This window comes from Embiotoca jacksoni, unplaced genomic scaffold (assembly GCF_022577435.1).
Source record: "Embiotoca jacksoni isolate LCO1_2020_lvr unplaced genomic scaffold, fEmbJac1.0.p SCAF_25, whole genome shotgun sequence".
Lineage (NCBI taxonomy): Eukaryota > Metazoa > Chordata > Actinopteri > Embiotocidae > Embiotoca > Embiotoca jacksoni.
Window position 1 is genome coordinate 1710766 of NW_027185376.1, and position 25603 is coordinate 1736368.

The 25603-nt window shown below is 44.0% G+C and overlaps 2 protein-coding genes across 2 annotated transcripts in view; one reads left to right on the forward strand and one right to left on the reverse strand.

Moving 5' to 3' along the window:
• The first annotated feature begins 5518 nt into the window (after positions 1–5518).
• Positions 5519–13406, forward strand: rnf32 (ring finger protein 32). The gene is made up of 7 exons (XM_069159368.1): positions 5519–5527; positions 6167–6410; positions 6529–6671; positions 8065–8222; positions 8785–8893; positions 12115–12282; positions 13107–13406. Exons 1-7 carry the CDS (start codon positions 5519–5521, stop codon positions 13323–13325), a joined length of 1050 nt encoding a protein of 349 aa, XP_069015469.1. The 3' UTR covers positions 13326–13406.
• A 779-nt stretch (positions 13407–14185) lies between these two features.
• Positions 14186–25603, reverse strand: part of lmbr1 (limb development membrane protein 1) — a 34191-nt gene continuing 22773 nt past the window's right edge. Inside the window, exons 13-17 of the mRNA XM_069159528.1 lie at positions 22005–22078; positions 21654–21744; positions 20888–20954; positions 17822–17983; positions 14186–17238 (exon numbers count right to left, since the gene is read on the reverse strand). Of these exons, the coding sequence (XP_069015629.1) occupies positions 17153–17238; positions 17822–17983; positions 20888–20954; positions 21654–21744; positions 22005–22078 (480 nt within the window). The 3' untranslated portion in view covers positions 14186–17152. The remainder of the gene's footprint in view (positions 17239–17821; positions 17984–20887; positions 20955–21653; positions 21745–22004; positions 22079–25603) is intronic.

The window sequence follows — 25603 nt, forward strand, 5'->3', positions numbered from 1 at the left end:
TGATGAATAACTAAATGACGTGTTGTGGTGTTGTTTTATTTTTCCTGGGATGTGTGCGCTCTAAGTCGAGCGTCATCAGGAAATAAGGGGAGAGAAAGAAGTGGAATGACGACAGACAAAGGTCCATGGGGCTTTAATTGATGCGATATCATTTAAGCATCCAAACCTCTCAGGGTGCCTCGATGATCATAAATGTTTTGGGGACATGAAGCAAAAGTAAGGATGTTCAGTGAACAGTGTTTAATATGTATCTGTTTTAGAGATTCACTGAAAGAGATCAGTCTCACGCTTGTAAGTTTTGTCCTTTTCTATCTTGAACATCTCACACCCCTTGAAATGCTTTGGCTTAACCAATGAGGGTCCAGTGTTGTAATTTACCTGCTTCTCACAGGCTCATATTCTCTGCCAACTTCATACAGGGTGAACTACAGAAAGAATAAGAGGTGAATTCATTCCACTGGCCATAGCAGCCCTAAATACAAATGGGCCTTCATCTCAGTCATTGGATTATCCATAAACAGACGCATCTGTCTGTCAACACATGTAGACTGTAAAAAAAAAATAACGAATTTATCCTAGTGACAATAAAGACTATCGGCAGTATATATCTATTCACAGAACACTGTTTTTACAGGCATACAATAAATCTATCAACTATATTATGTTAGACTAATTATTGATAGGGCTGTGCAAAATACTTCAAACCAACAGATTAAATCAAACTACTACTTTAGGAAAGTTTCAGTTACCCTTGACTAATTGTTGCCTGAAATGTCTCTGGAGCTTTGTCTCCACTGTTTCTGTTTTTCAGCTCAGCGCTGCACTTTGTTTCCATTATGTATTGTGAAATGATAACACACTTAAAAATCAAGCACATTGTCATGCGCATTGAAATCTTCTTCTTTTTCAGTTTACCATTGTGAATGCAGTACATACTCAGAGCCCACTGACTGTAAAGTCATTATATTGTTTGGGATACAAGGTGTAATTTGGCAAACAAGACCATCCCTAAAAATATATATATTTAATAGCTGCATGAAAACCCCAAAAATATACAAATTTAAATGAGCAGTAGGTTCTTTAAAGTTGAGCACTAAATAATGTGTTTTAGTTGAATGGTTAAAGTCTTTTTTTTGTATGTATTGACAGGCTAAATATGTCTCTTTCCACCATGTTCCTACCCCTTGTCACCTAAATATGGATTCCTATGTTGTACATATAGGGTAGGAGGAGGAGACAGCGGGGTCCTGTGCAGACGGGGAAAGTCCCCAATTATGTGGTACATCTAGAGAGTGGTTGTGATATTTATTGTTATTGCCCAAAGAACTTGGCATTTATGAGACTCACCACAAACACATTCCCCACAGCGCAGTCAAACTTCAGGCTCTGTGCACCAGCTCAATCGGATGAAAAAGCTGCTGCTGCTGATTTATGGTGGAGTTTGGAGCAAAGTCTCCAGCAGCCCTGCTTATTTATTTCAGATCCTCCTTCAAAAAAAAAAAAAAAAAAAAAAAAAGAAGAAATAAGTTAATTACACTCACAGTAGTTCCTCTTTGAGAAGGTTGATGAATATGTCTCAGATTTCTTCCCACAGTGTTTCCAGTCTAAGGTGTACACAGGAATATCATCAAAACCTTTTTATCTACTACTAATAGATCTGGATATTACATCAGACACATTTTATGTCAAGTTTTCAATCAAGAATGGTTTCCTTTTGCAGAAACACTGGAATACAATGGGCCTCTAACACTCCACAAAGGTCAATTGACTGCACTCTGAGCTTGAAACGTATGATTTGACTCGCCTGGATGTGCATTGTATGTAATCAGCATGGAGTCAAAAATCTAAGGATAAAAGGGAACGTACGGAAGTTGCAATGCCTCTCACACACAGCAGGATTTTCACTGCCTTCACAGGGCACAATTTATGACCATTATGATGGTCTATTTCTAGCCATAGTGATGGATTCTGCTCAATTATTGTCCATTATGGAGAAAGATGGCCGCACAACCATGCCAGAAATTACTGGTTCCCGCTGCAGTGCATTACACTGAAATCATCTCTGCTTGTTCAAGTCTGCCAAAAGTAACCTAAACTGAAATTCGGTTCTTTTGTGACCGATTAATATGGACATTTCTAACCTTTTTGTTTTTTAATCCCTGAATATATAAACCTTTTTTCATTTTTATAGGCCTCGGGGACAAAAAACACAAAAAAAAACCCAGTAAAGACAATGAAAAATATAAACAAATCAATTATTTTTTGGCTACTGTCTTACTTTACCTGAGATACCTTAATAAACGAGGTAGATACTGCTAATAACTTGTCATTGCAGTCATAAAATCAGCGGTTTCCAGCTAGAAATGGGAAGCTTGTGTTAGTCTACCCCATGTCTGAAATCTTGGCTCCATTGTTTCCAAAAAGTATTGCTTTTGTTTTATCTTAAATTTGCCAATCCCATTACTGTAAATTGCTAATTATCGACACTGTGGTTCTGATCCGCAGAGTAAACTTTGTTCATTAAGGTAACCCTCTATAATCATCCCTCCTGCGTTCAATATGTTTCTGTCTTAATAATGGAGAAGAATCGGGAAATAGAGGGCGAGTTTCCTTTTATTCCTGGCATCGGGGCGCTGCAGTGGCTGTCGTCCTGCCAGAGCTCAGGCTGGCAGTCAGCACAAACTGGAGGTAATTGAGAGAAGTCCCAGCCAGTTGCACAGGGGGGCCTCCACGGGCCTCTGAATGCCACCATACCCCTCAGCACACATTAATCAAAATCCCCGATCAATAACTTCTCAAGTGCTAATAAGCACTAGCACATTTTGTGATATGTGAGCCCCTTCATCATTTCAACTACCCAGAGATTTATAGGAAATCCATTGTTAGGTCCAAAGTATGAGGTAATGTAGCACTTAGTAAATGAAGTAAAACCAAAAGCCTTGGGGTGATTTGTATTTCATTTAAGGACATGTCTAATCATTAGGAGCTCCATCTCTCTGAAAAGCAACCAAACGGCTGTAATGATGGCTGTGTTCTTTTATAGCTTACTTACTCAGCAATGACGCAGGAGATAACAGCAAATAGTAAAGCCTGTCCGTCCTCCTCTCCTGCCTGGTTCACTCGCAGAGAGCCATGGGGGACTCCTATACACCACGGAGTGATTAAAGTCATGTTAGGGAAGCATTATGGGTCAAGTCATAAAATAATTTGATTTCTGTCCCCCTCCACTGTCTCCTATCAAAGTGATTGGTCTCCTGGTCAGCTCACTGGCTGACATAATTGTTAATTAACCATTATGGGCTGCCCTCTCTCATCTATATCTCACAGCAATTACTCATTTGACAACAATGCAATATATCACAGTGTGTGATGTATGGACACAGACCAGTTTTATGGGTATGAACTGAATCAATATTCTGAAAATGCTGTGCATTTACTCACATGAATAGATGCTTATTTGCTCAAGCATTAATCAGCATGATAGTTTCACGTGATACTCTCTACAGGTGCCTAAGATGAATCACGGGATTTCGCTTGCATGAAGAGCTGACAGATTATTTTGCTTTTCAACCTGTTGTCGGTGTAAATTTGCAAAGTCGTCCCCCACACAACTTCTTCTTCTTTTTTTTTTTTTTAAACCTTTTTCTTAAGTCATCAGCTCTTTGCACGTCAAGGTGAGTTGTCTTTTCAGAAAATACCACAGATCAGGTAAAGAGGTGCAGGGGGAAGAAAGTTAAATAAAAAGCTCTTTAAAATGGTATTCATAAAGAAAAAGACAAACAGTGTCCCTGTTGAAAATAAAAGCGCGTTCTAAAATCCATTCTGATGACAGTTAGAAGAATGCAGGCTTTATGGGGGACTTGAGCCCCATCTTTGCCATATCTTTTAAGCATGATTATTTACTTAAAACAACAAACCAAAGCTCCAAGTCTGGCATTGTGAACGACAGGCCTTTGATTGAGCTCTGAGCTTGAATTCTTAACTAATAAATTGTTCCATGCCTTTGTCCGGGGCATTAACAGCAGTGGTTTACGTTTTTCTTGCCCTAATCTCAAGAATGTGGCAGCCTCTTGAGAAGCTCAGGGGTTTCCTCCTCTCCCAGAGCCAGGTCTTCACTTTGTTTTCTTAGAGGACTCCTCGGATTGACAGGCCTCACCGTTAGCCTTCTCCCCAGCCATCTGTTTGCACCGATTCTGACTGAGCACATCAAAGTCAATCAAGGCTGCAAAGCATTTTAAAAGTCACTCGCCCCCGCCCTGTATGTGAGAAATAAAGCAAACTTTTCATCAGGCTCACAAAAAGAGACGGTTTGTACTGCGTGCTTGTGTGTATGGTTTTCCATGTGAGGGTGACCTGGGAAGGATCCCTTAGCTCACAGCACAGGTATGAGCAGCTTAGCTTTGTTCAGTGCCTGCTCTGACGACAGCTCGGTGAGTCACCTAGACACATAGACTAACCTCCTCTGGTCAGGTTCCAGCTAATCACTGACAACTCCCTGACAATAAAATAATCATTAGTGAGATTGAAACGCAGTTTTCAAAGAGCAAAATTGACTTTTTGCAGGCTGATAGAAGTCAATTGACACAGAAAGCTCAGCAACTGTGAAGGTATCTGCCATGGTGGAGTAAGGATCCAGAGTGATAAACACAGCTGTAAGATAGTGTGGAAATATGCCATTCAAATTGTTATGTCTCGCCTACAGTAAATCAGCAAAAGACAAATCATAAATACATGTTTTTATTATGCAACAGAATGGTCCCATCTGCTTTTTTAAATATCATTTGATTACTTTTCCAAAAGAATTTAATGCATTTGTGGCAATTTTGTGTTGTACCTGGTCAAGAAGGTGAACAAATATATTTTATACTGTTTGGTAGTTTAATCTATAACAATCCATGATGTCTTATAAATATATTTACAGTCTAATTTATGCATCTGCACCTATTGCTGACAACTAAATGCATGCCAGTGGAGTCAGTGGAATATAAATGTCAATATTTGTCTCTGAAATATAGTGAGGCAGAGGTATACACTATAGCATAAAATGGAAAAAGTCAACTACAGACCAAATAAGTGAAATGATTGACATTGTATGTAATTTTATGGCTTAAGACAAAGATGGAGCACCCTCCCTCCCATTTTATCACACGAAACCAATTGCAGTAAGTTAGTCTACAATGCAGCTCTTGATTAAATGCACTTAGTTACATACCGCTGCTGTTTAAATATTGTGGAAAATGAATAACATTAAATAATTCAAATGGCTTAAATCACTGAATGACTTCACAGTCACTTGAGAGAATCAATGTGTTGCACTATTGTATAATTATTAAAAAAAAAAAAAAAAAGAAATCAAATACACCACACGATCAATTTCACGGTGTTCTCATCAGCCAAGGGAGACGTGGAGGTCTCAGCTTGGCCAATCAGAGGCGGCGGTGAGGCTCGGTTGTGGTGACGCGGTGGGCGGGGGAACTGGTAACCTGGTAACCGGTCAAACACCGTTGATGGGACGGCAATGCGGAAGGTTTGGATTTGAGCTCCTCTACACTCCGCTGTTATTCTGTTCATACAAAGAACATGCGCTAATTTGAATACCGAGCGTTGTACATTACATCTTTTAGACTTTGAGTTTATTAATTTTAGACACGAAAGCAGTGTTGTTAGTCGGGCAAAATCCAGCCGCCTCGTCGTCTGTTTTGCACCTGCTAGCTTTTAATTACATAGTCAGCAAACACCTGTTGTCACCTTGAGCTCCACGAGATTTTATTTCCAGTAAAAAAAATAAAATAAATAAGCGATATATTATTCCATTTCTCGGCAAAATGAGGTCAGACTTACCGTCTTTTTTTTGGAAGACAGACTGTGCTCTTTGTGTCTCTTTTCAAAAGTAATGACTTTGACACGCTAATTGCTGCATTAGTGAATTATATCTGGCAATTAAAGCATTTTCCATTTGGCCATACAGTAATTTATTCGTGCATTTTGCTATTATTTGGAGTGGTGTGCTTCAGACTGCATTTTAGTTTTATTTATTGCTTATTACTTATCCTGATTGAGACAAATACGTCTACATTTTCTGCTTTGTCCAAGTTATAACTTTAGTTATGCCTCGTGCATCGTTTGACATAACTGCTGTGGTGAACATTATTTTTTTTTTTTACAGAACTTGAAGTCTAAACCGAGCAACAGCTTGGTGCTGGCCTCAGTAGCCTTTCAAGACCACATAACGAGAAGCTTGCTGCAGCCGCTTTCTGACCCTCTGCTGCCCCGCACCAGAAATGCATGCAGACATCCCGGGACCAGAGAGAGAGAGGAGGAGGAGGAGGAGGAGAGGGGTCTGCAACGACAACACGGACAAGAAGAGAGAGAATATGTGCTTGATCCTGCTCCACCTCCCTTGACATTAGGTAGAACAAGCACCGGGGTGTTTTTTATTTTTATTTTTTTTTTTTTTGGGGGGGGAGGGGGGATGACTTTGTTCCTTGGTTTATAACCACTAATTTATACATTTCATATTTCTTTAAGCTCAGAAGTTGGGTTTGGTGGCATCACCTGGAGAGAGACTGACAGAGGATGAATGGACTCGGGTCAAGGCGAGGTCTGTTCAGCGGGAGGAATCGGCTCAGCCCTGTGCAATATGCAGGGAGGAGTTTCGCCTTCGGCCTCAGGTATTCCCCAACACAGTAGCTACTGTTAATTCTCTGTAAGAGAGCTCCTTTTTTTTTTTTTTTTTTTTTTTTTTTCCACATGTTTTCAGTGTTATGTGTCTGTCCTCAGGGAAACCTCAAACTCAAAGCACCCCCCCCCCCCTTCCTCCCTACCACCACCACCCCCTCCTTTCCCCCCTGCAGTTCCTGTATGTTCTAATCTGTGTAGACAACTGTACAAATTTACCCATACTGCCTTGGAACTCAACTGTGACGTGATGATGTAGCAATCAGTGTGTTACTGTGAGGGGGTCATTCAGTCTTTTACACCTTTCCGATCCCCTTTTAAGATGCCAATCTCCTCAAGAATGCGGGACTAGAATAGGCGGCCTCACAAAGCACAGTTGCCATAGACGCACGTGTAAATATTAGTTTGACTCAGGAAAAAAAAAGTAAAAAGTTAATTAGAGCCTGCTAACAAGGGAAAGTGACAAGAGGGAATCTTTGTTGATTTGGCATTTTCCTGCAAGCCTTCATATTGTAACAATGCAATTGTGCTACAATCTTGTGTTGCATTCAAGCGTTAATATGACAGTTAAAAGTGCTTACAGCAGCAGTTGTTCTGAATCAGTTGTGTGGACTGGAGTCTTTGCTTCTCTGTCAAGCTCATATTTTTTTTTTAATACTAACCATAAATTGTTTGTAAAAGGCTGGAATTCAAATTAAAAAAAAGTTCTCAACTTTCCATTAAGGCTGTATTTTATTTCTTTATTGTACATCGTGCTATAAACCGTTGCCTCAAAGCATGGAGAGATGTGAAATTTCTCTGTGGTCTAATGGCTTGTCGAGCTCCTGCAAATTGTGCACTGCAGGGGGCCCTTTCACTGGTGATGGAGTGTGTTGGTCAGGCCAAAAACAATGAAAAATCAATATGCCTCCCCCTTGCCCTCTGGAGATCTGAGTAAACGGGTTTGTGTGTCAAGCCCCACAGCTTCGGCTGTCTCCTTTCAGATGATAAGAGTCCCTCTCACAGGTAGAGGGAGGCTATAGTCCAGGTCGCAGTTGGCCCACTGGGGGTCATGCTGACTCCTTCTATCCTCTCGGCAAATAACACTGAAAGGCAGATACAGACATTCACATATGTGCGTGGATACACACAGATTTAGCATGGCTTAAACCTCACATACACACACTATATGTGCACAGCCTGTGTACTGTACTCGAGCTTTCCTAAGCACTTAAAAAAAAAAAAAAAAATCCTGAAAACCAATATGTCAGGAGACACAGCCACCCATATAGTCAGTGAAACTATTAAATCTAAACTCAAAGAAACTCGGTTTAGATGCTGCTGCTTGATTTATTACATGTTTTTTTGTTGTTGTTTGTTTGTTTGTTTGTGTTTTTTGGGGGGTAGGTGTTGCTGTCCTGCTCTCACATCTTCCACAGAGCATGTCTGCAGGCCTTCGCGAGGTTTTCTGGGAGGAAGTGCTGCCCGATGTGCAGAAGGGAGCAGTACGAAACACGTGTGATCCACGATGCAGCTCGTCTTTTCAGACATCGGTGTGCCACCAGGTACAGAAACCAGAAACGTTTTTTTTTTTTTTTTTTAAATACATTTAAAAACATCTTTTACTGTTTCCACAAATAAATAGACAAGACATTACATGTGTGTACACAGATATATTTACGTGCATTTGATTTTTATCAGCACATTAGCTTCATTTCAGCACATAGAACAAAACCAGGTCATATCATGAACACCGTAACAAATGTAGTTTACAGGTACTTTTTTTTTTTTAAATCGCAGAAAAAAGGAACTCAATTTTATTTATTTAGCACATTTTACAATGGAACTCTACTTTACATTGTAAAATGTAAGAATGAAGGTATCATTTATTATATGATTCATATCAGTTGAGCAACATTTACCAATCTACTATAGTTTGCTTTAGGTTTTACAAAGAACAACTAAGCTAAACGGGGAGGAGTAGATATGTTCTTTACTCAGAAATTGGCAAATCTTGTACTTTTTTTACTGCATTTTTGTAACATCGTTGAGCGTGCATGTCCCAGTATGTTATCTGATTGTTGTTTATTTGTTTTAATTGTTTATTTTCTTTGCGTGCACGTGTAGGATTCAAACATACTGGCGAGGCTACGTTGCTCGAAAATGGTACCGAAATATCAAGAAAACCATCGGCCCGGAAGACAAAAAGCTGAGACGCAAGTTCTTGGAAGCGAGGGTGAGTTTGGTCTTTAACGCTGCAGTGAACACATCATGAGTCTATTGAAACACACAAACATACACAAGATCACACCGCAGGTCAAAGGTTCTCCTCAAGTCTCGTCCTTTTCTTCTTTTTTTTTTTTCCCCTACGCTGACATTCTTCGACTGTTTAGTTGGTCAAATCACGGCTGGGACGAACATCACATCATGAGGGTTGAGACGTGAGTCTCAGGGACTCACTGACCCCAGTGCTAACCTACACACACACACACACACACACACACACACACACACACACACACACACACACACACACACACACACACACACACACACACACACCTTCACCTGCTCATACCCTCTCGAGCCCCTTTGATGCTTTGTGAATCATACACTGTTTGTCCACTAATGCGGAGAGAGTTTTGTGTTTTAGTCAAACAGTCTGGACATTCCAGGGTCAACACAATAGCACCATGTCTCCTGTGCATGTTTGGGTCTGGTGTTCCTTCATCCATCTATTCGTGTCTGGTGTGTGTGTGCGTGTGTGTGTGTGTGTGTGTGTGTGCGTGCGTGTGTGTGTCTGTCTGTCTGTCTGTCTGTCTGTCTGTCTGTGTAGTCCTGTGACTGAGTACGATGGAAGAGGGTGAAGAGGTGAACAAGTTAGCGGCGGTGTTTGGATACTTGGTTCAAGTTGTCATGTCAGGACCTGATTCCTTTTTTTTTTTTTTTAAAGCTATAAATGCTGCGACGACCAGACTTGGAGGAGGAAATATGAAGTAATGTTGACCGCTGGTCTCATAAGCAGCCAGTGGATGGGGTGGTTTGGCTCTGAGGCTGCGTTGCCTGCATGGTTGGGCTGAGGAAAAGGGAACATTGCCACCTAGTGAACTTCCCCCAACTGAATGACCAAAGACTACACTGGTCACCATTCCTCTTTATCTGTTTTTTAGGGGCGCGGAGGCATTTGTTTGTAAATTCATCCGGGGACCCTTCCCTATGATAGCTCCACCACATGTGTTTCCAGCGAAGACCGTGCGCTGTTTATTTGTGCGTGCGGCGTGTTGTAATCACGCAGAGTGCTCCTGCGCTTCAAAGAGGCTGATTAAGCAAAAGTGACAAATGTTTGAGGGCACCACTTACAACGTATGCAAGGGTCAGGGGGTCCTACCCATCCCCCCTGTCGGTCTCCATCATCTCGCCTATAAACCGGGCCTTAATATGCCACGTAAACAAAGACACAGCATTTACTGAGCCAATTAACTCTGTTCTAACACATTAGGCCGCGTCCGGGTTGCACATTCTCAGGACGGAGTCATCGTCTCCGTCAGCCGCTTTACATTCAAGTTGTGTGATTCAGTGGTTGTGGGTGGTCATGAGATTGTCTCATATCTTTTGTCGCACCGAGGATGATCTTCAAGAGCTGCGCAACACAGCGCTGACAGGTCTGATTGACTTGATTTTCAAGAGGAAGACTTATTTGCTTAGCTGACTGTAATGCAAACGGGCGTGTTAGTGCTAAGCCGGGACCTGTATGAGACGGAGAGACCTTTTCTTTCAGTTTTTGCTCATGATAGCAGAAGGCAATAAAGCATCTTTGTACCATGAAGCCACAGGTGTTCCCTAGGAGAGGGAAAAAAAACAACACCTACATATCGGGTCAGTTTCAGAAGTCTTATCAGCTTAACCCGATGCCCAGCTTTCAATTTTTGCTCCGTTTCGGAGGTCCGACCCTGAGTCAACACATTAAGGGAGACAGTACCGACATCGAGATGGATTACCGTGAGATAACGCCTCTGCGTCCACCTCGAGTTCCCCCTTCTGCGTCGTCTCTCATCCGCACCTTCTGCGGAGCGAGGCAAAGTTCACCAGAGGCTGCACTGTTTGCCTTTACTGTCGAAAAGTCAGCCAGGCACATAAAACTCTTCATCCGAATGGTTACCAGTTGTTTAATTAGTGATAAAAACCATTCTGATGTCACTGTGACAGGCTGAGGGATAGAGAGAGAGAGTGAGAGTGTGTGTGTGTGTGTGTGTGTGTGTGTGTGTGTGTGTGTGTGTGCGCGTGTGTGTGTGTGTGTGTGTTATAGAGAAGACAAGTACATGTGCGCGAGCAGGTGCTGACAGGTTAATGTAATTACTAATAATTATTACTTTTCCGAGATGTAGTGCAACACAGCTTGAACGATTAGTTGATTGACAGTCTGGCTGTCTGATGTTATAGTAAACTGAATATTTTTAGTTTTGTTTGGACTAATCGTTGCCTAGCAACAGCTGCTCTAAATGGGAGAAGACAGATGATTTCTGGGTAAAGAGACACCAGAGTAATTGTTTAAAAATGGTCACTTTCAGAATGCCATAGTTGATGTGGCGCGCCGTAGAACTGAGACGCGTTATTTTAAATCAACGTCCATGTCCCCTTAATAACAATAATAATAACTGCCCAAACAACAAAAATAAAGTCCATGTGCAGTATTTGGCTCTATTCTACTTCAATTACTCAATTAAATTCTGTTTCAAAGCCTTTCCTATACTACCATTGACAACATTCTCGGGGGAAATACAGAATCTTTCATGTATTGCTCTAGAAGTAGTTAAATCTAAACACAGGACGTCGGAAACACTGCAATCAGTCTGGAAAATACCCACCATGTGCAATGTAAACTCTCACCGGGGTGCTAAAATGCCCATATCCCCAGAGGAAATGACTTTAATGGGAGCTACAGCCCTGCCTGGAAACATCGAAATACCCCCGTGAGCTGTAAGCTGTGTCCAGGTGAGACGCCTCGTCACTGCCCGAGCGTACGTCTGCTGGGTAAATGGGTCCAGAAATACCGCCGTAAATCACATGCAGAGCAGGAGGAGAGAACTTAAGGCATTTCACGACATTTCCATCGGCTCTGCCGACGAGCTGCTGAAACCCTGTGCACAGGACAGAGGAGAGAACATGTTCGTGAGAGTGTGTACGAAGCAGGAAAAAAAAAAAAAAAAGTGTCAGTGATGTGTGTGTTTCCATGTTTCCCAGCACCATCTTCCTTTTTTTACCGGTTTCCATTAATTCTCCGTGTTAGTGGGAGACGTGACTGTATTGATCTGGCTGTTTAACAACTGCACCCTGTCAGCGTGCCTCAGCCGTTACAATACACACACACAATTAGCCGTCGCCGACAACACGACTCTATTGTGTATCTGAATGAAACGTTCGCATCCTTTGTGCCGCTAAAATGGTTTTTCTAATTAGTTGCAGGAGTTGAATGACAGCTTTGTCCGATACTGTCACACCGACACGGAGGCTTTTCTGAGTGATATCGACCGCTCACTGTCATCAAGCAGACGAGTGTTCCAGCAGCTGGAGAGAAAGAGCGCCTCCGAACCTCGGGAGAACGACTGGGACCGAATAAAGAGCCAGGTCAGGAACAAGATCCACTCTGCTGCGTCGTTAAAACAAGGCCCCCGTAAAAATATGAAATCCCAGTGTGATTTCGTCGTGCAGCCTTTTCCCCCGACATGTTAATGCTTGCATCACAGCTGCTATACAGAAAGCACATATCTCTCCAGAGGTGATCATTCACTTCACCAAATGAATGTGAGTGACGAGGCTAGTAATCCTCTGTGTTTACAAAAAAAAAAAAAAAAATCAGTGCGATAATGCACGGGAGGCTTTTCATCGCCTGGACCGCTGCGGAGGAATTGAAAAGACATTAAGATTTGCTGTTCTATAAGGCTTCATTGTTGGCTTTCATTGCAGTCAGTACCATTTTCCATAGAGGGGGTGGGGTGTGTGCAAAGAAGATGTCTTTTTTTTTTTTTTTCTCCTTCTTTCTTTATCTGGTGTGAAAAGGTTGAGCACAAGGCAGGAGGGGCTCAGCCTTGACACGAAGTATCAAACAGTGAATGTGCTTTCAACACCTACCTTGCACCTTTTTCACGGGTGCAAACTCTAGAAAGCGGACTGCAGCTCGTTATGAAACATTTAACAGCGGGGCATGTTGGCCCCTAGATACAGGAAGCTGTCTTTGGTTAATCATTGGTGGGGCTCTGTTTTTGTAAGGATCACTGATAAAAAAAAACACGTCGTCTCCCGGTGCCTGATCAAACCTGTCAGGTGGTGCCAACAGATTTGTCTCGGAAAGCCGCGGGGGAAGTCACCGGCGCTGCCCGCTAATCAGGACAGTCGGATTCACGCGCAAAGTCAGTCGAAGAACTAACTGCGTTTGCTTCGAACTCACACAGGTCGTCCGGAGGGGCGTGTGGGACTGCCCCATTTGCCTGACCGCGCTGCGCGACCCCGGCCTCTCGACAGAATCCGACGCGTCGGGCCGACGCGCCGTGCTCCTGTCCTGCTCCCACCTCTTCCACCAGCTCTGTTTGGAGGCCTTCGAGGGGTTCACGGCCGACGGCAGACCCGGCTGCCCGCTGTGCAGGTCCGCCTACCACAAAAAACTCATCTGACCAGGTAGAGCACTTTTGGACCATCCCACGCGGCGATAGTCGCGGCGATAGTTCACCTACTCGCAGATTTCGCAGACGAGCTGACGCAATTAGTTTAGCTTAGCACGAAGACGGCGAGCAAAAGGAAACCGCGAGCCCGGTTCTCAAGAAGAGTGAATCTGAATAAAAAAAAAAAAAAAAAAACACCTCTAAATCTCACTGAACACATCATATCTCTCATGTTTAATCTGTACTTAAAAAAGAATTTAGCATTATTTGCCAAACAGCAGCCAGTCACACCGACTTCCTTGCTTGACAAGACATAATTACAGCACGCAACTCCCCATTAAACCACAAGCTGTCATCTTTACATTGTTTATTTATGGATTAACCAAATGAGATGTTACATCTTAGTGAGCTTTACGAGAGCTGATAAGTGGTTTTTTTTTTTCTTTCTTTTTGGACAGAGCCACACTATTTGGTGCCCCTGCTTCCTGTCTTTACGCGAAGCAAAGCTAATCACATCCTGGCTCCAGCTCCTTACTTAAGAGCATAAATATGGTATCACTCTTCTTAATGGTACTCTTTCTGAAGGTTTGTGTTGGCATTTTGCCTTCATTTGATAGAGGTGGTGCAGATACTGACAGAAAATGTGGGGAGAGGGAAGGTTTGGGGTTTGACGCGCTGGAAAGGTGGACGTCCAAGTTATTTGCTCCGCAGCCTAACCGTCCGCCAACCACGATGCCCCTTCTGATTTAACTCTTTACAAGAAAGTGAGTAGGTGCAATTTTTTTTTTTTCCTTCCAAACTTCCGAAGTATTTTAATTTACGAGTCAGCCGCCAGCGATGTCCCGAATGCCGCCACGACAAATGACAAGATGTTGAAGCTTTTTCTTTTATTTGCAAACACACAAACAACAAAAGATAACGAAACGCACGTTTTGCAAACTAAGAAATCGTAAAAAAAAATACATTCACAAAACATTGTACCAAAAATGACATGCAGAGATCGACTGACGTACGGACAGAAATAAAAAGCTTCTTCACTTCCAGTACAGGCCAACTCTCCACTTTTTGAAACACCCGCACAACGCAGAGATGTACTGTGAAGGCAACAAGAGGAAGACCGCTTGAATAGAAAATGTCCGTCAGTTCTCACCTCAGCAGCGACCGCCCGGAGAATGATTGTGATGTTTTATTCGGGGCGTATCGCAGAGTCCAGTTACACTGCGGCCTGTAGCCGAGTGGCTACAAGCACAACCATTACACGCTGTACCTGTAAACACTCAACACTGAACCAATTTGAACTGCAGTTCCTCCCCGATGAAGAGATTAAGTCATTTATACTTCTTCTAATTCATCAAACTACAGCATCATCCTTCATTTTTCACAGTATCCAGTGATCAGCGCGGTTTTACTGTCAATGAAATAGCTGCACATGAAACACATGAAACGCATGAAACGACGCGCGACATCAAACATCGACCAAACGATTCCGCCAGTTTAGAATTTGGTTGAACCCGAATCTTTTAAAGTCACGTCCTTCACCCGGCTTTGGATTTGAGACGGTGGGAGCCATTATACGTATCGCTCACCCTTCACGAAACATTCAAAAGGGTCCGATTTGAGAAGTTGGCGTCGGTGTGAGTTTTGCTGATCGAGGGTTGTCAATGTTGTGTAAATCCAGTCTTTTTGAAACGACGCAACATCCAACTGCAGACAGTTTAGATGTAAAACATACCCCCCGTCCCGAGAAAGAAATGTTTCATACGTTTCAACGATGCATATGTAAATTCAATTTTCCGTTCTTCATCTTCCTCCCTTCAGTTACCACGAAAAGACGACATCTATAACACCATAAAAAACAAACAAACAAAAAAAAAAACATCGTCGGATGGCTCGACTCTATCCTAACGAGTGCTCAAGTTTCACGGGTAATGAATGAGTCGGAAAATGGAGCCGCCGTGACAACATTCATGGCAACAACAACAACAACAACAACAACCGGGAAAAAAAAAAAAAAAAAAAAAAAAAAAAAGGTGATACACCCAGCCGGCTTTAGACTAGAACCTCGGTGGCGTACGGGGGGGGGATCACAGTGGAACTGCCGAGACTCACGGTGTAATGCACACGGACATAAACAAACTGCCACAGAACAAGAAACAACCTTAACGTGAAGCCTGCCAGACGCTTGTCGTATAAGGCATTTAAGGTGGTTCTGGAGACAAAGAGCATTACAGTTCAGAAGATTATGCAGCAATACGACGACGACATGTAAAAGGCGCCCGAGTCACCGAAGTCTTTCTCCCGGCGACGAAGCTGGATGGTTGCCGCTCGTGCATTCTGCGTGTGAAGATCGTTACATGTTTGCATTAGATCTAGGTGTTTATTAAAAAAAAAAAAAAAAAAAAAAAGAGAGAGAGAAGAGAAAGAGAATATGTACAACGAAATACAGAATGCTCAGTGAGTCACGCCCTCAGTGGGCTCAGCGAGAGCCCAATATTTACATCGAAATAATGCAAAAGAGGTATGAAACACAATAGAATATGTACATGTAAATACAACATTTACAAATAAATGGGACAATTCCCTGTGCCCTGTCTTTTTTTTTTTTTTTTTTTTTTTGGGGGGGGGGGGGGGGGTAAGCAAAACATTTTCTCACTGTGCATAATAAAATCTTAGGAACCAGAACTTCAGCATTAGCTTGAAATGCACTAAAGCATTCGGCTCACTGGAACTGAAGTGAATAAAACTCCCATATCGTTTCCCATTTGCAGAGTAGCTCGAGTCAAATCTAGAGCACCTAAAAAAAGTTCTTAGCCTACTTCATACAAACTAATGACATCATCAATAAAGTTAAAGCGCACTTTAGTAAAGCCAGATTAAAAAGACAAATGAGATCGGGTGGGGTGGGGGAGGGGGAGGGGGGGTGCTAAAATCTTAGGCCTATCATTAATGATGACGGTGACAATGCGTATCATGTGAACTGTATGGGTGCCGTGCAGCTTCGTGTACTGGCTGTGACGCGAGGGAATAGGTGACTCATTTTAATGCTTCACAAAGCCACATTTTGTCGTTTTTCACATTTTGAGCTTAAATCAAAAATGACAAATTGACACCTTATCGCGCCCGAATCGGTTCACGTAACAATCAAACACCAACGATTAAAGACCAATAACTGCGACTGCGCCTTGTATCACCGACAGATTACACGTACTGACATTATACAACGACAAAAAAAAAATTACAAAAAAGAATTATGGTTACCGAGTACAGAGGCGGGTGAAACAGAGAAACCGAGCAGTAGGTGCTTCGTTACCTCCGCTTTACCCTCCTGCTTTAGTCGGGTGCGGCGGTGTGAAGGTTGGAGATGAATACCAGATAAGCGATGCTGGGGGGGGGGGTGTGTGTGTGTGTGTGTGTGTGTGTGTGTGTAGGGAGGGGGGGGGGGGGGGGGGGGGGGGGGTTAGTAGGGAAGAATGCCCCCGAAGCAAGAGATGGGTGGTTTGAAGTCACAGTCGTGGTTGAGGTCAACATCAAGGTCACTGCAGTGATGCCAGTCTATTTCACTCCTCAGTCTCAGCCCTGGCTCCGTCCCAGCTTCCATCCGAGACGCAGAGGATGGAATGTCACGAAGCTAAATTGCTCTCAGCCTCCATTTGCAGCATCCATCAGACACTGCCCGGGTTTATTAAGTTCTTTCCAATCCTTTTCACCTTTCGGCAGTCAGGCAGTACTGTCGAAATCTCCCTTCGGCTGTGCTAACGTGTGTGTGTGTGTGTGTGTGTGCGTGCGTGTGTGTGCGTGTGTGTGTGTGTGTGCGTGTGCGTGTTGCTCTATCGTCCCTTTCACAGAGTTTTCTGATGCCCGTTGGCCGAGAGCTTCCCAGATTCAGGGTCTGTGGGGCTGTTTGACAGTTGCAATTTATCCAGACCTGGGCAGTGGGAGATAAGGCAGAAAAATCTCATTAAAAAGCCTCAGACTTTCACTTAGACAGAAGTATTGATGTCCCTTTTCCCCCCTCAGTGCCTCTGTCTGACGTTTTCCAGCCCCATCCCACCCTGTGTATCAAACATCCAGGGCCTGTCACCACAAGCCTTTGAGACTCGCCCCATCCTCTGTCACATGTCAGTTCCGCAGCACCTTGGATCTCACTGCAATTTCTCCCGTTTTGTCACTCCAGGTCGTGCTGTCTGAGAGAAATAAACACTATCCTTCTCCAGAGCCACAGAGTAGGTTGGAGTTGTCAATATTTCATACAAATCCTTTGTGGATAAAAAAAAAAAAAAAAAAAAAAAAAAAAAATTAGGATGAAATTGAGAAGGCAAAACTTGATAGCAGATAAATCGCTTTATATTCTATATGGGATCCAACGTATCCAAGGCGGGTAGCAATTATCAGACAGTGCAGGCCATGAAAGAACAGGAGCGTAACTCTGGAAACACTACGCTGCAGCGTATTGAAAGGTGTTGGTTAGGAAAACATTTGATATGTGAATAAGCCATAGATATATTTACCGAGGGCCTTCAGGAGCTCTTCCCGCACTGCTGAGGTGAATTTTCTCACAAGACAAAGTGTCGTCACGACCGCAAACAGCAAGTTGTAGGAAACGACGATGTAAAAGTTCCCCAGCCAATTAAATCTGCCGAAGTCTCCCAATAGATCAAACCTGGTGATACCTGCGAAGGACACGGAGACGCAACAAAATAACCGGGTTAGACATCAACTTCACATTATTAATTCTTAAAACATCAAGATTCTTCTATTTGACTATTTATTGAGCTCCCAGGTCTTCCATAGATTCACGATTACGTCTGACGTCGCTGAAACATGACCGCGTTTGCGTATCTCCTTTTGATAGAGCCAGAGTTAAATCCACTCGGGCTTATGCAAAACGTCCTCTTGATCCACAGCACGGTAGAGTTTATGCTTACGTTCATCACTTGACGGTGCCTCGTGCGTTAGCAGTACTGTGAGCGCGGTTCCCTGCGGGATACAAAAGGATCGGAGGGGAGTGTGGGGGGGGGTGGAGGGGGGGGGGGGGGGGGGCTAAGTATAGCAGCAGCAGCAGAGGTGGCGTGCAGGTGGACTTCCATCTCCCCTTCACACAAAGATAAAAAGCCGCAGTTCCTCCTGCAGGCTCCTCTTAGCGCCACGCTGACAGACCAATTTCAAACCATCTGTCCCAGCCGATCACGAGCCGCTCGGCAAGCCATCGGCAGCCCTATTGTTTCCCCGCGTCTCCGTTCTGGCCCCCTAATCCACACGTCACCGCACTCGAGCCGTTACCACCCAACAGCAAAGCAACGCGGGGAGATAATTAAGCGTCCGATAACCTCGCGTGCACCGTTCCGTTTCACGTCACCAGGGATGCAACACGTTATCGGTCCCATCGTCGGCATGCAGAAGCCATATCGGGACGTGTCAGGCTGAGGAGGCCGCGGTCGCCGGACATTCTGCTTGTCCGGTAACATCTTCACAACCTCTGCCGTCAATTAGATCGGGCAATCGATTCAGTGTCTGCGGAGATTGTATTTACAGCCGCAGTAAGCAGTTTGGCAAGCATCAAGGACCTTTAACAAAATTGCCTGCGAAGACACGGGGAGAAAGATGACAGAGACCCCAGTCGATACGGCCGACCGCTGTGGTCGGGCTAAATTCATTTCTAATGCCAAAGGTTTTGATCCTGGTTTGGTAATTTGAGAAAATGTAATTGGTGGTAAAAAAAAAAAAAAAAAAAAAAAAGATGGTCTGCCTTTTGAAATGCCCGGAGTCCAGTAGTAGACTTTAACATGCTGCCGATTATACGTCCGCGTAGGCCTGTCACAATATTACATAATCACCTGAGATCGAAATCAATTGAGATGACCGCAATCGTTTTGCTTAATTGTTAGAATCGTTTCCATTTACCTGTATGAGCCGAGTAAACCAACGGGAACGTCACGTGCCCGTCACCATTTCCACTTTGTTTTCCTCCGTTTGAGGTTAGACTTTTTTTCTTTTTTTTTTTTTTATGATGTCATCCCAATACTCCAACTTCTTCTGCTGTGGTTTAATGGCACACGAGTAGAGAAGTAGTGCCACTGTTGTGCACTGTGCATTCCAGTAACAGGCTTCGTTTTTCAGTGCCAGATCTGAACATGTTCAACTTTAGTTTACAAACCCGGAACAGCAAACAGAAAATATGTGTTATTTATGTTCTAACATTCAATGCATTATTCCCAATTATTTGTACGATGCATACGTCTGATTTATCAGGGTCATATGGGAGATTATTGTTGTTGGGAGGCTACTTATTTCTGTTAACAAATCTCAAAATCATATATATATACTCATAACTGATTGCTCAGCAGTTGATTTTCTTCACTTTCCTTCTCTCCTTCATCGAACCTGCACTCAGAGACGGACTCTCTGCACCTCCGCTATTAAACAAACACACGTTTACGTGTGTGTTTGTTCCCCGTTCTCTTCTGCAGCGCACGTTTCCCCCCCCACCCCACCCGGCGCGCACAAAAAAACACCTCACATCAACGCACAAAACCCTTTCTCGTCTCTTAACATCTCACTTTGTCACACTCAACTCTCCGCATGTCTTTTTTTTCATCTTCTGCTGGGAGGCCTTTTCTCTTCAACTCTGTCTCATGCATTTATTCCTTTTCATCTATTCAGTCCCACAAAGCAGAACCTGTTGATATTTTGTAAAGCTCCCAGTGAGTCACTGTATGCTCGCTCTGGCCCATTCTCCCACTCTGTGGGTCTCACACACACACACGCACACACACACACACACACACACACACACAGAGAGAGCAGTGCTATTTAAACAGCTGTGCTCTGCACTCTGCATGTTTATTAGTGCCATTGTACTGGTGCTGCTCCTGTCATTTTTACCCTTTCTCCCTTCACTCCTTTCGAACGTCACTATGGGAAACTATAGGAGAATTCAACTCCCATCGCCTGGTGATGGCGGCGGTGCTGAAAATGGCTGCGGGGGAGGGGCGGTGGCTCTTTCTGGTTGTTTGGGGGCGAGGTCGTTATGACGTCCGCAACTCAATCTATCCAAAAGTAACAGAATGGACACAACAGCTCCTGTAAAACTCACTAATGAACGTGTTATATCTTGTTTCTTATATTTACACAAAAATGTTTAGTTTTTTTTTTTTTTTTTTTTTTTTTTTTGCATGAGGCTACGTGCAGGGTTATTTCTTGGCCAGGACAGTTGTCTCTGGTGTTTGTTCAGATTTAAAATCTGGCCAGGACGCTCTTGAAAAAGAGATTTATTTTAAATCTCAATGAGGCTTTCCTGGTTAAATCAAGGGTAAATAAAAACGATGATCTTAAGAGGTGGATTTCTGTTACCTTCAGAAAGAGTAAAGCTTGCAGTTTTGCGCAATTTCAAGTCGTTATGCCAACATACGGTAACCGTCTGCAGCTTGAGTGGTATCCATCTTCTCATCCATCTCAAACTATTACTGTAACGTTTAATCCGTACACAAAGGCTCAGTGTGAATTATGAACTAAATATGCCCACACTCTTGTCGAACACAGGCATTCAAAACATGCACACAAAACGAGATGCTCACCCAGAGTTCTGGACATCACTGGCAGGGCTGAACTCAGGACCAGGATGGAAACGCAGCAACCAATGATCTGCGAGAAAACAAACAAATAGTCAAACTTCAGATTTCAGACTTCTCAAATCAACGTAGAGACAAGACCATGACAAAAAAAAATTAAAAAAAATCTCTCATAGCACCAACAGTTTGAGCCATGATGTGCCCACACATATGCAGGAACCACTTCATGTTAAATTGGTTCCACATATTATACAATTAGTACCTCTGAAGTTGCTCATTACCAGGTTCCCTCTATTGTCCTTTCAAGTCCTTTCACTGAAGCGTCATGGCTAGTTAACAAGCCTCACCACTCCCAAACTCATTACCAAGTGAATAGGTGCCACTGTGGGCTGAACAGAGCACACATCCTTCACCCCCGCAACTCCCCCCTCCCCCCCTAAAAAAAAGCCCATTCTCCCTCTGATGTACAAGAAAGGAGTTTGCACTTTGCCCGTGTTTACGCAACCCACAAACAAATATTGGACAGATCAACTAAAACCATTGAGGGGGCCCGAGGAAAACATTAGTGAGCAGTAGGAGTTCAGAGGAGAGAGGAAGGCGGGAGCGATGGGAGAAAACAACAAAAAAAAACATGAGGAAATAGATGAAACGCATGGTGAGGAGGAGGGGTGGGGGGGGGTGGGGGGGGCTAAACAGATCAGAACCTTAGGAGCAATTTCAGCACCCTTGCCCCCACTTCACCCCACTCCCTGTCCCTCCGTCCCATCCTTACCGTTGTCATGGTTGTGTCATCCTTACTGGGAGTGAGTCCCTCAAAGACTCGCAGGCTGTAGAAGCCAACGACAGAAGACACCATCAAGTAGCTGGTCAGCAAATCAATCAAGGACCAAAAACACTTTGCTGCCGGTAGAAAAGCAGCTTCGCGGAGTCGTCTTTTTACGTGTTCCCGAGGTCGCACCTTTTCAGCTACGATAAGAGGTGACAAAACCGCACGACATGGGTTTCCGGAAGGTGTTCGGCCGAACTATGTCCTGGGTAAACAAAGCTGCCTTGACAATGTCGCTCTTGGCCATGGAGCATGTCACTCCGGCCACAGACAAAGGGGAGGTCACTGAAAGGATACAACATGAGGATGATCTCCAGCACCGCCTGAGCCACGCCAAACGGGGACAAAGGGGTGTTCCCAATGCCTCGGTCCTGCGAGACAGAGATACAAGCAGGGAGACTGGATCGTTCAACGTCATCACACATCAATCTTATATAAACACATCACAAAGAAAAGAAAAAAAAAAAAAAAAAAAGGAAACAACAACAACAACACTAGGTGCTGTGTGCAGTTGCACACAAACATGCAATTACAGAAATCCTGCAAAGTGAGTGCGCGCCGCACGAAGAATTTCCCCACTTGAGGAAGACCGAATCAAATCGGCTGAGTAATGAATGGAACAAGATGAAAGAGGCTCTTTGCAAATCACTGTCGATCATACAATATGTGAACAGGTGTTCAAACAAAAACAGCACATTGCTTACGGTAAGAAGAGTGTACAGGCTGAAAGCACGCCAAAAACATAAAAACAACTAAATAAATACTTCAGTAAATGCGTGCCCCGCCAACCCCCCCCGCCCCTCCCCCTCCCACCCCACCCCAACCCAACCCCTGAGGCCTTTTGAAAGTGGAACAGGAAAAAGACATACATCTACGTACGCTGCACATACCAAGCGTCCGTGTTGTCAAATGATAGATTTTTTTTTTTCGGGGCACCTACAGTATGCGACGGATCCAAGTTATTTAAAACTCCTTAAAACAACTGCACGGTACGAGACCTTCATTAACCCTATAATATAAAGCATTTTACAATATTCCATATCGCTATATTATGAGTACATAGCTGTATATACTACACGTGCAGCTTTTGCCACAACAACACCTTGGCATACAGCGCTGTCACTATTCTGGCAATATACAGTATACTACAAAGGCACAGTATATATTTAGAGCACAGTCCTCGTTTTAAGTTTATTATCTATTTTTGTCATTGCCACTTTATTTCTCCTCGCGCACCTCGATTGTCCTCCTCTTGATTTGTTTTCATAAAAGAGCCGGCAGGGGAAAAAAAGGGAAGCCTGGCAGGTTGTTTCATGCCTTTTTCTGCAACTGTCATCTTTGGGAGCTTACTGCAGAGCCATGGTGCAGAGCTCTTTCTCTCTTACACAGAGAATTAGCAGACAGCATCTGATGTCATTTATTAATGGGGGAGGGGGAGGGGGGGCATGCATTAAGATTGTGCGTGCACTCGCAATGTGTGTGTGTGTGTGTGTGTGTGTGTGTGCGTGCACGCGTGCTCGGGGCACCGAGGTCCCACTGTACACCTCCCCTCAACTCTTACTTCTTTTCTTTCCAGTAGCGGGAAGGCCGATTGAGTGTGTGTTTGTGTATGTCAAAGAGAGAGAGAGAGAGAGGAGGGGGGAGGCGGGGGCGAGAGGTGTGTGTGTGTGTGTGTGTGTGTGTGTGTGGGGGGGGGGGTGGGGGGGGGACTCACAGATTTGTCTCTGCTGCCTTCTGTGAGTCAGTCAGACGCACTGCATGCGCTGCTTGTACGATTAACACATCTGTAATACCCGAGTAGTGATACGGCCGACAGTGGATTTCTATCACACGCAGATCTATGACTCACATTCGGACTATTTTACCTCAAGTGGGTCATGTAAGTAAGGAGACCCTTAGACAACATAGTTATAGCATCCAAACAAGTTATGTGCTGTATATTTCAAGTCTGACCAAAAGACATCCACAAAGTTGTCCTGTATCTCTCCCACACCAAAGCTTAATTCCCTCAGTTGTAATATATCGAACAAAAGGTCGAAAACGTCAGTAAAAAAAAATATAATATAAAGGTGCTACCGACTTTAGGTACAGATTTGAAGAAGCCTTTCAGTATTTCTCCTTAACGTGATTGCAACATGTAACCCTCGCCTGCCACTAGGCTATAAGAGCCTGCCATCATTTAACCTTACAGAATCACTGCTATGGCTCGAAAGGATGTATAAATATATAGATGTCAAATTCAGGAAATTGTTCTGCAATGCTTCCCATCAGTATGATGGAAATAGCAATGTTTGCATTTATTTTTTACTTTCAAAAAAGTCCCTTCGGTAATATTTTGGATATTTAGGAACGATGGGGTCATAAGGTCATAAAGTCCATAAGTTAAAAAAGTTACTGTGCTATAAGTATTAATACATTTCTGTGTTCAGACAAGGGCAACTTTAGAGGGTTGAAAATTGCTGTCTTGTCACGGCTAATTGTCCATTTTTGCAAAATACAGTGTCAAGTGTGGCGGCTCCCACAGAGAAGGGCCTGCAGCAGCAGTTTTATTGGCCCGTCGCAGTGCTTGCGCATGAAGCAGTAACATCTCATCTCCATCCACCTGCTCCTCCTCTTCATCTCTCCTGGCTCCTCACGATCCCGCTCTGCTCCCGTCCTCGGCTCTGCAAAGCCGAGCGGGACGCTGCTCGGTATGCCGAGGGCTGCGGCAGGATGCTTAGTCGGAAGGGAAGACAAACATTGACACGGCACTTCTATTGTGCTCTCCCCCCATAACAATCAGCGTATCAGGGCCTCATTTGACTTTCCCACAGTCCGAGTCTCTGTGCTCTGGCAGAACCTTGTTCAAACCAGGCGCTCCCTCTACTTCTTTATGTCACTTTCTCTCCGCTGTGCTTATCCTCTCCCAGACAGCGGGGCTGAGGGGGATTTCTGTGCCAGAGGGGCCGAGAGTCTGAGGGTTGGAGGGTAGGGTTAAAAAAAAAAAAAAAGAAAGGAAAAAAAAACAAAAAAAAGGGGGGGATAGCTGGATATCATTTCAGTATTGATTGTTTTAGAGGACAAGAACCCCCCCCACCACCACCACCACCACCGCCACCACACCCCCGTCCTCCCCCTCCCCCTCCTTCCTAGTTCTGTGAGATAAGAGGTGTGGCATCCATCCAGCTCAACAAACATATAAACCATTTAGTGGGGCCATACTGACAGGGAGGACAGCTTCAAGCTACATGACAAGTGTAATTTGGGGGATTTTCTGCGACGCGTCATGCCAAAGAAAACATCTCTGCTCAATAAAATAATTGGAATGTCGAGGGCAGCGCTGTCAGTTGCCCGCGAGACGCAAAATGAAATGAGGGAGAAATAGGATACATTATGTTGCCCCTTTTCAGACAAGAATGCAACCACAAGCGCACACACACACATATGCAAGCACACACATGCACGCACCTCTGTCGCTGCAGATGAGATGAGATGAGATACAGAGAGCTTAAAACACATTGCATGTTAGGCGGAGATGAGAATCTCAGAGCCATTCCACACATCGGTTAGTCGGCCTCACGGTAAGATCCCTTCACCTGGCCCTGTCTGCCTTTTGCAGAAGGGCGGAAAAGCAGCTTATTCACTCATTGTGGACATGAGACACATAGCAAGCTCATTGCATCTGCACGCTGCTGTGAAATGACTTTGAATGAGCTTCCAAAACAAAAACCAGAAGCACAAGGTTGGAGGCTGATTAACATCTGCTCGAGCCTTTTCTTCCAACATGCACCTGAGCATATCCGGAATTTGATTTATGTCTCCGCCGGGGACATGGCAGGTCTGATAGGCAAGCTCTTCTGCAGTTTACATTCTCTGTGTGCGTGTGTGCGCGTGTGTGTGTGTGTGTGTGTGTGCGT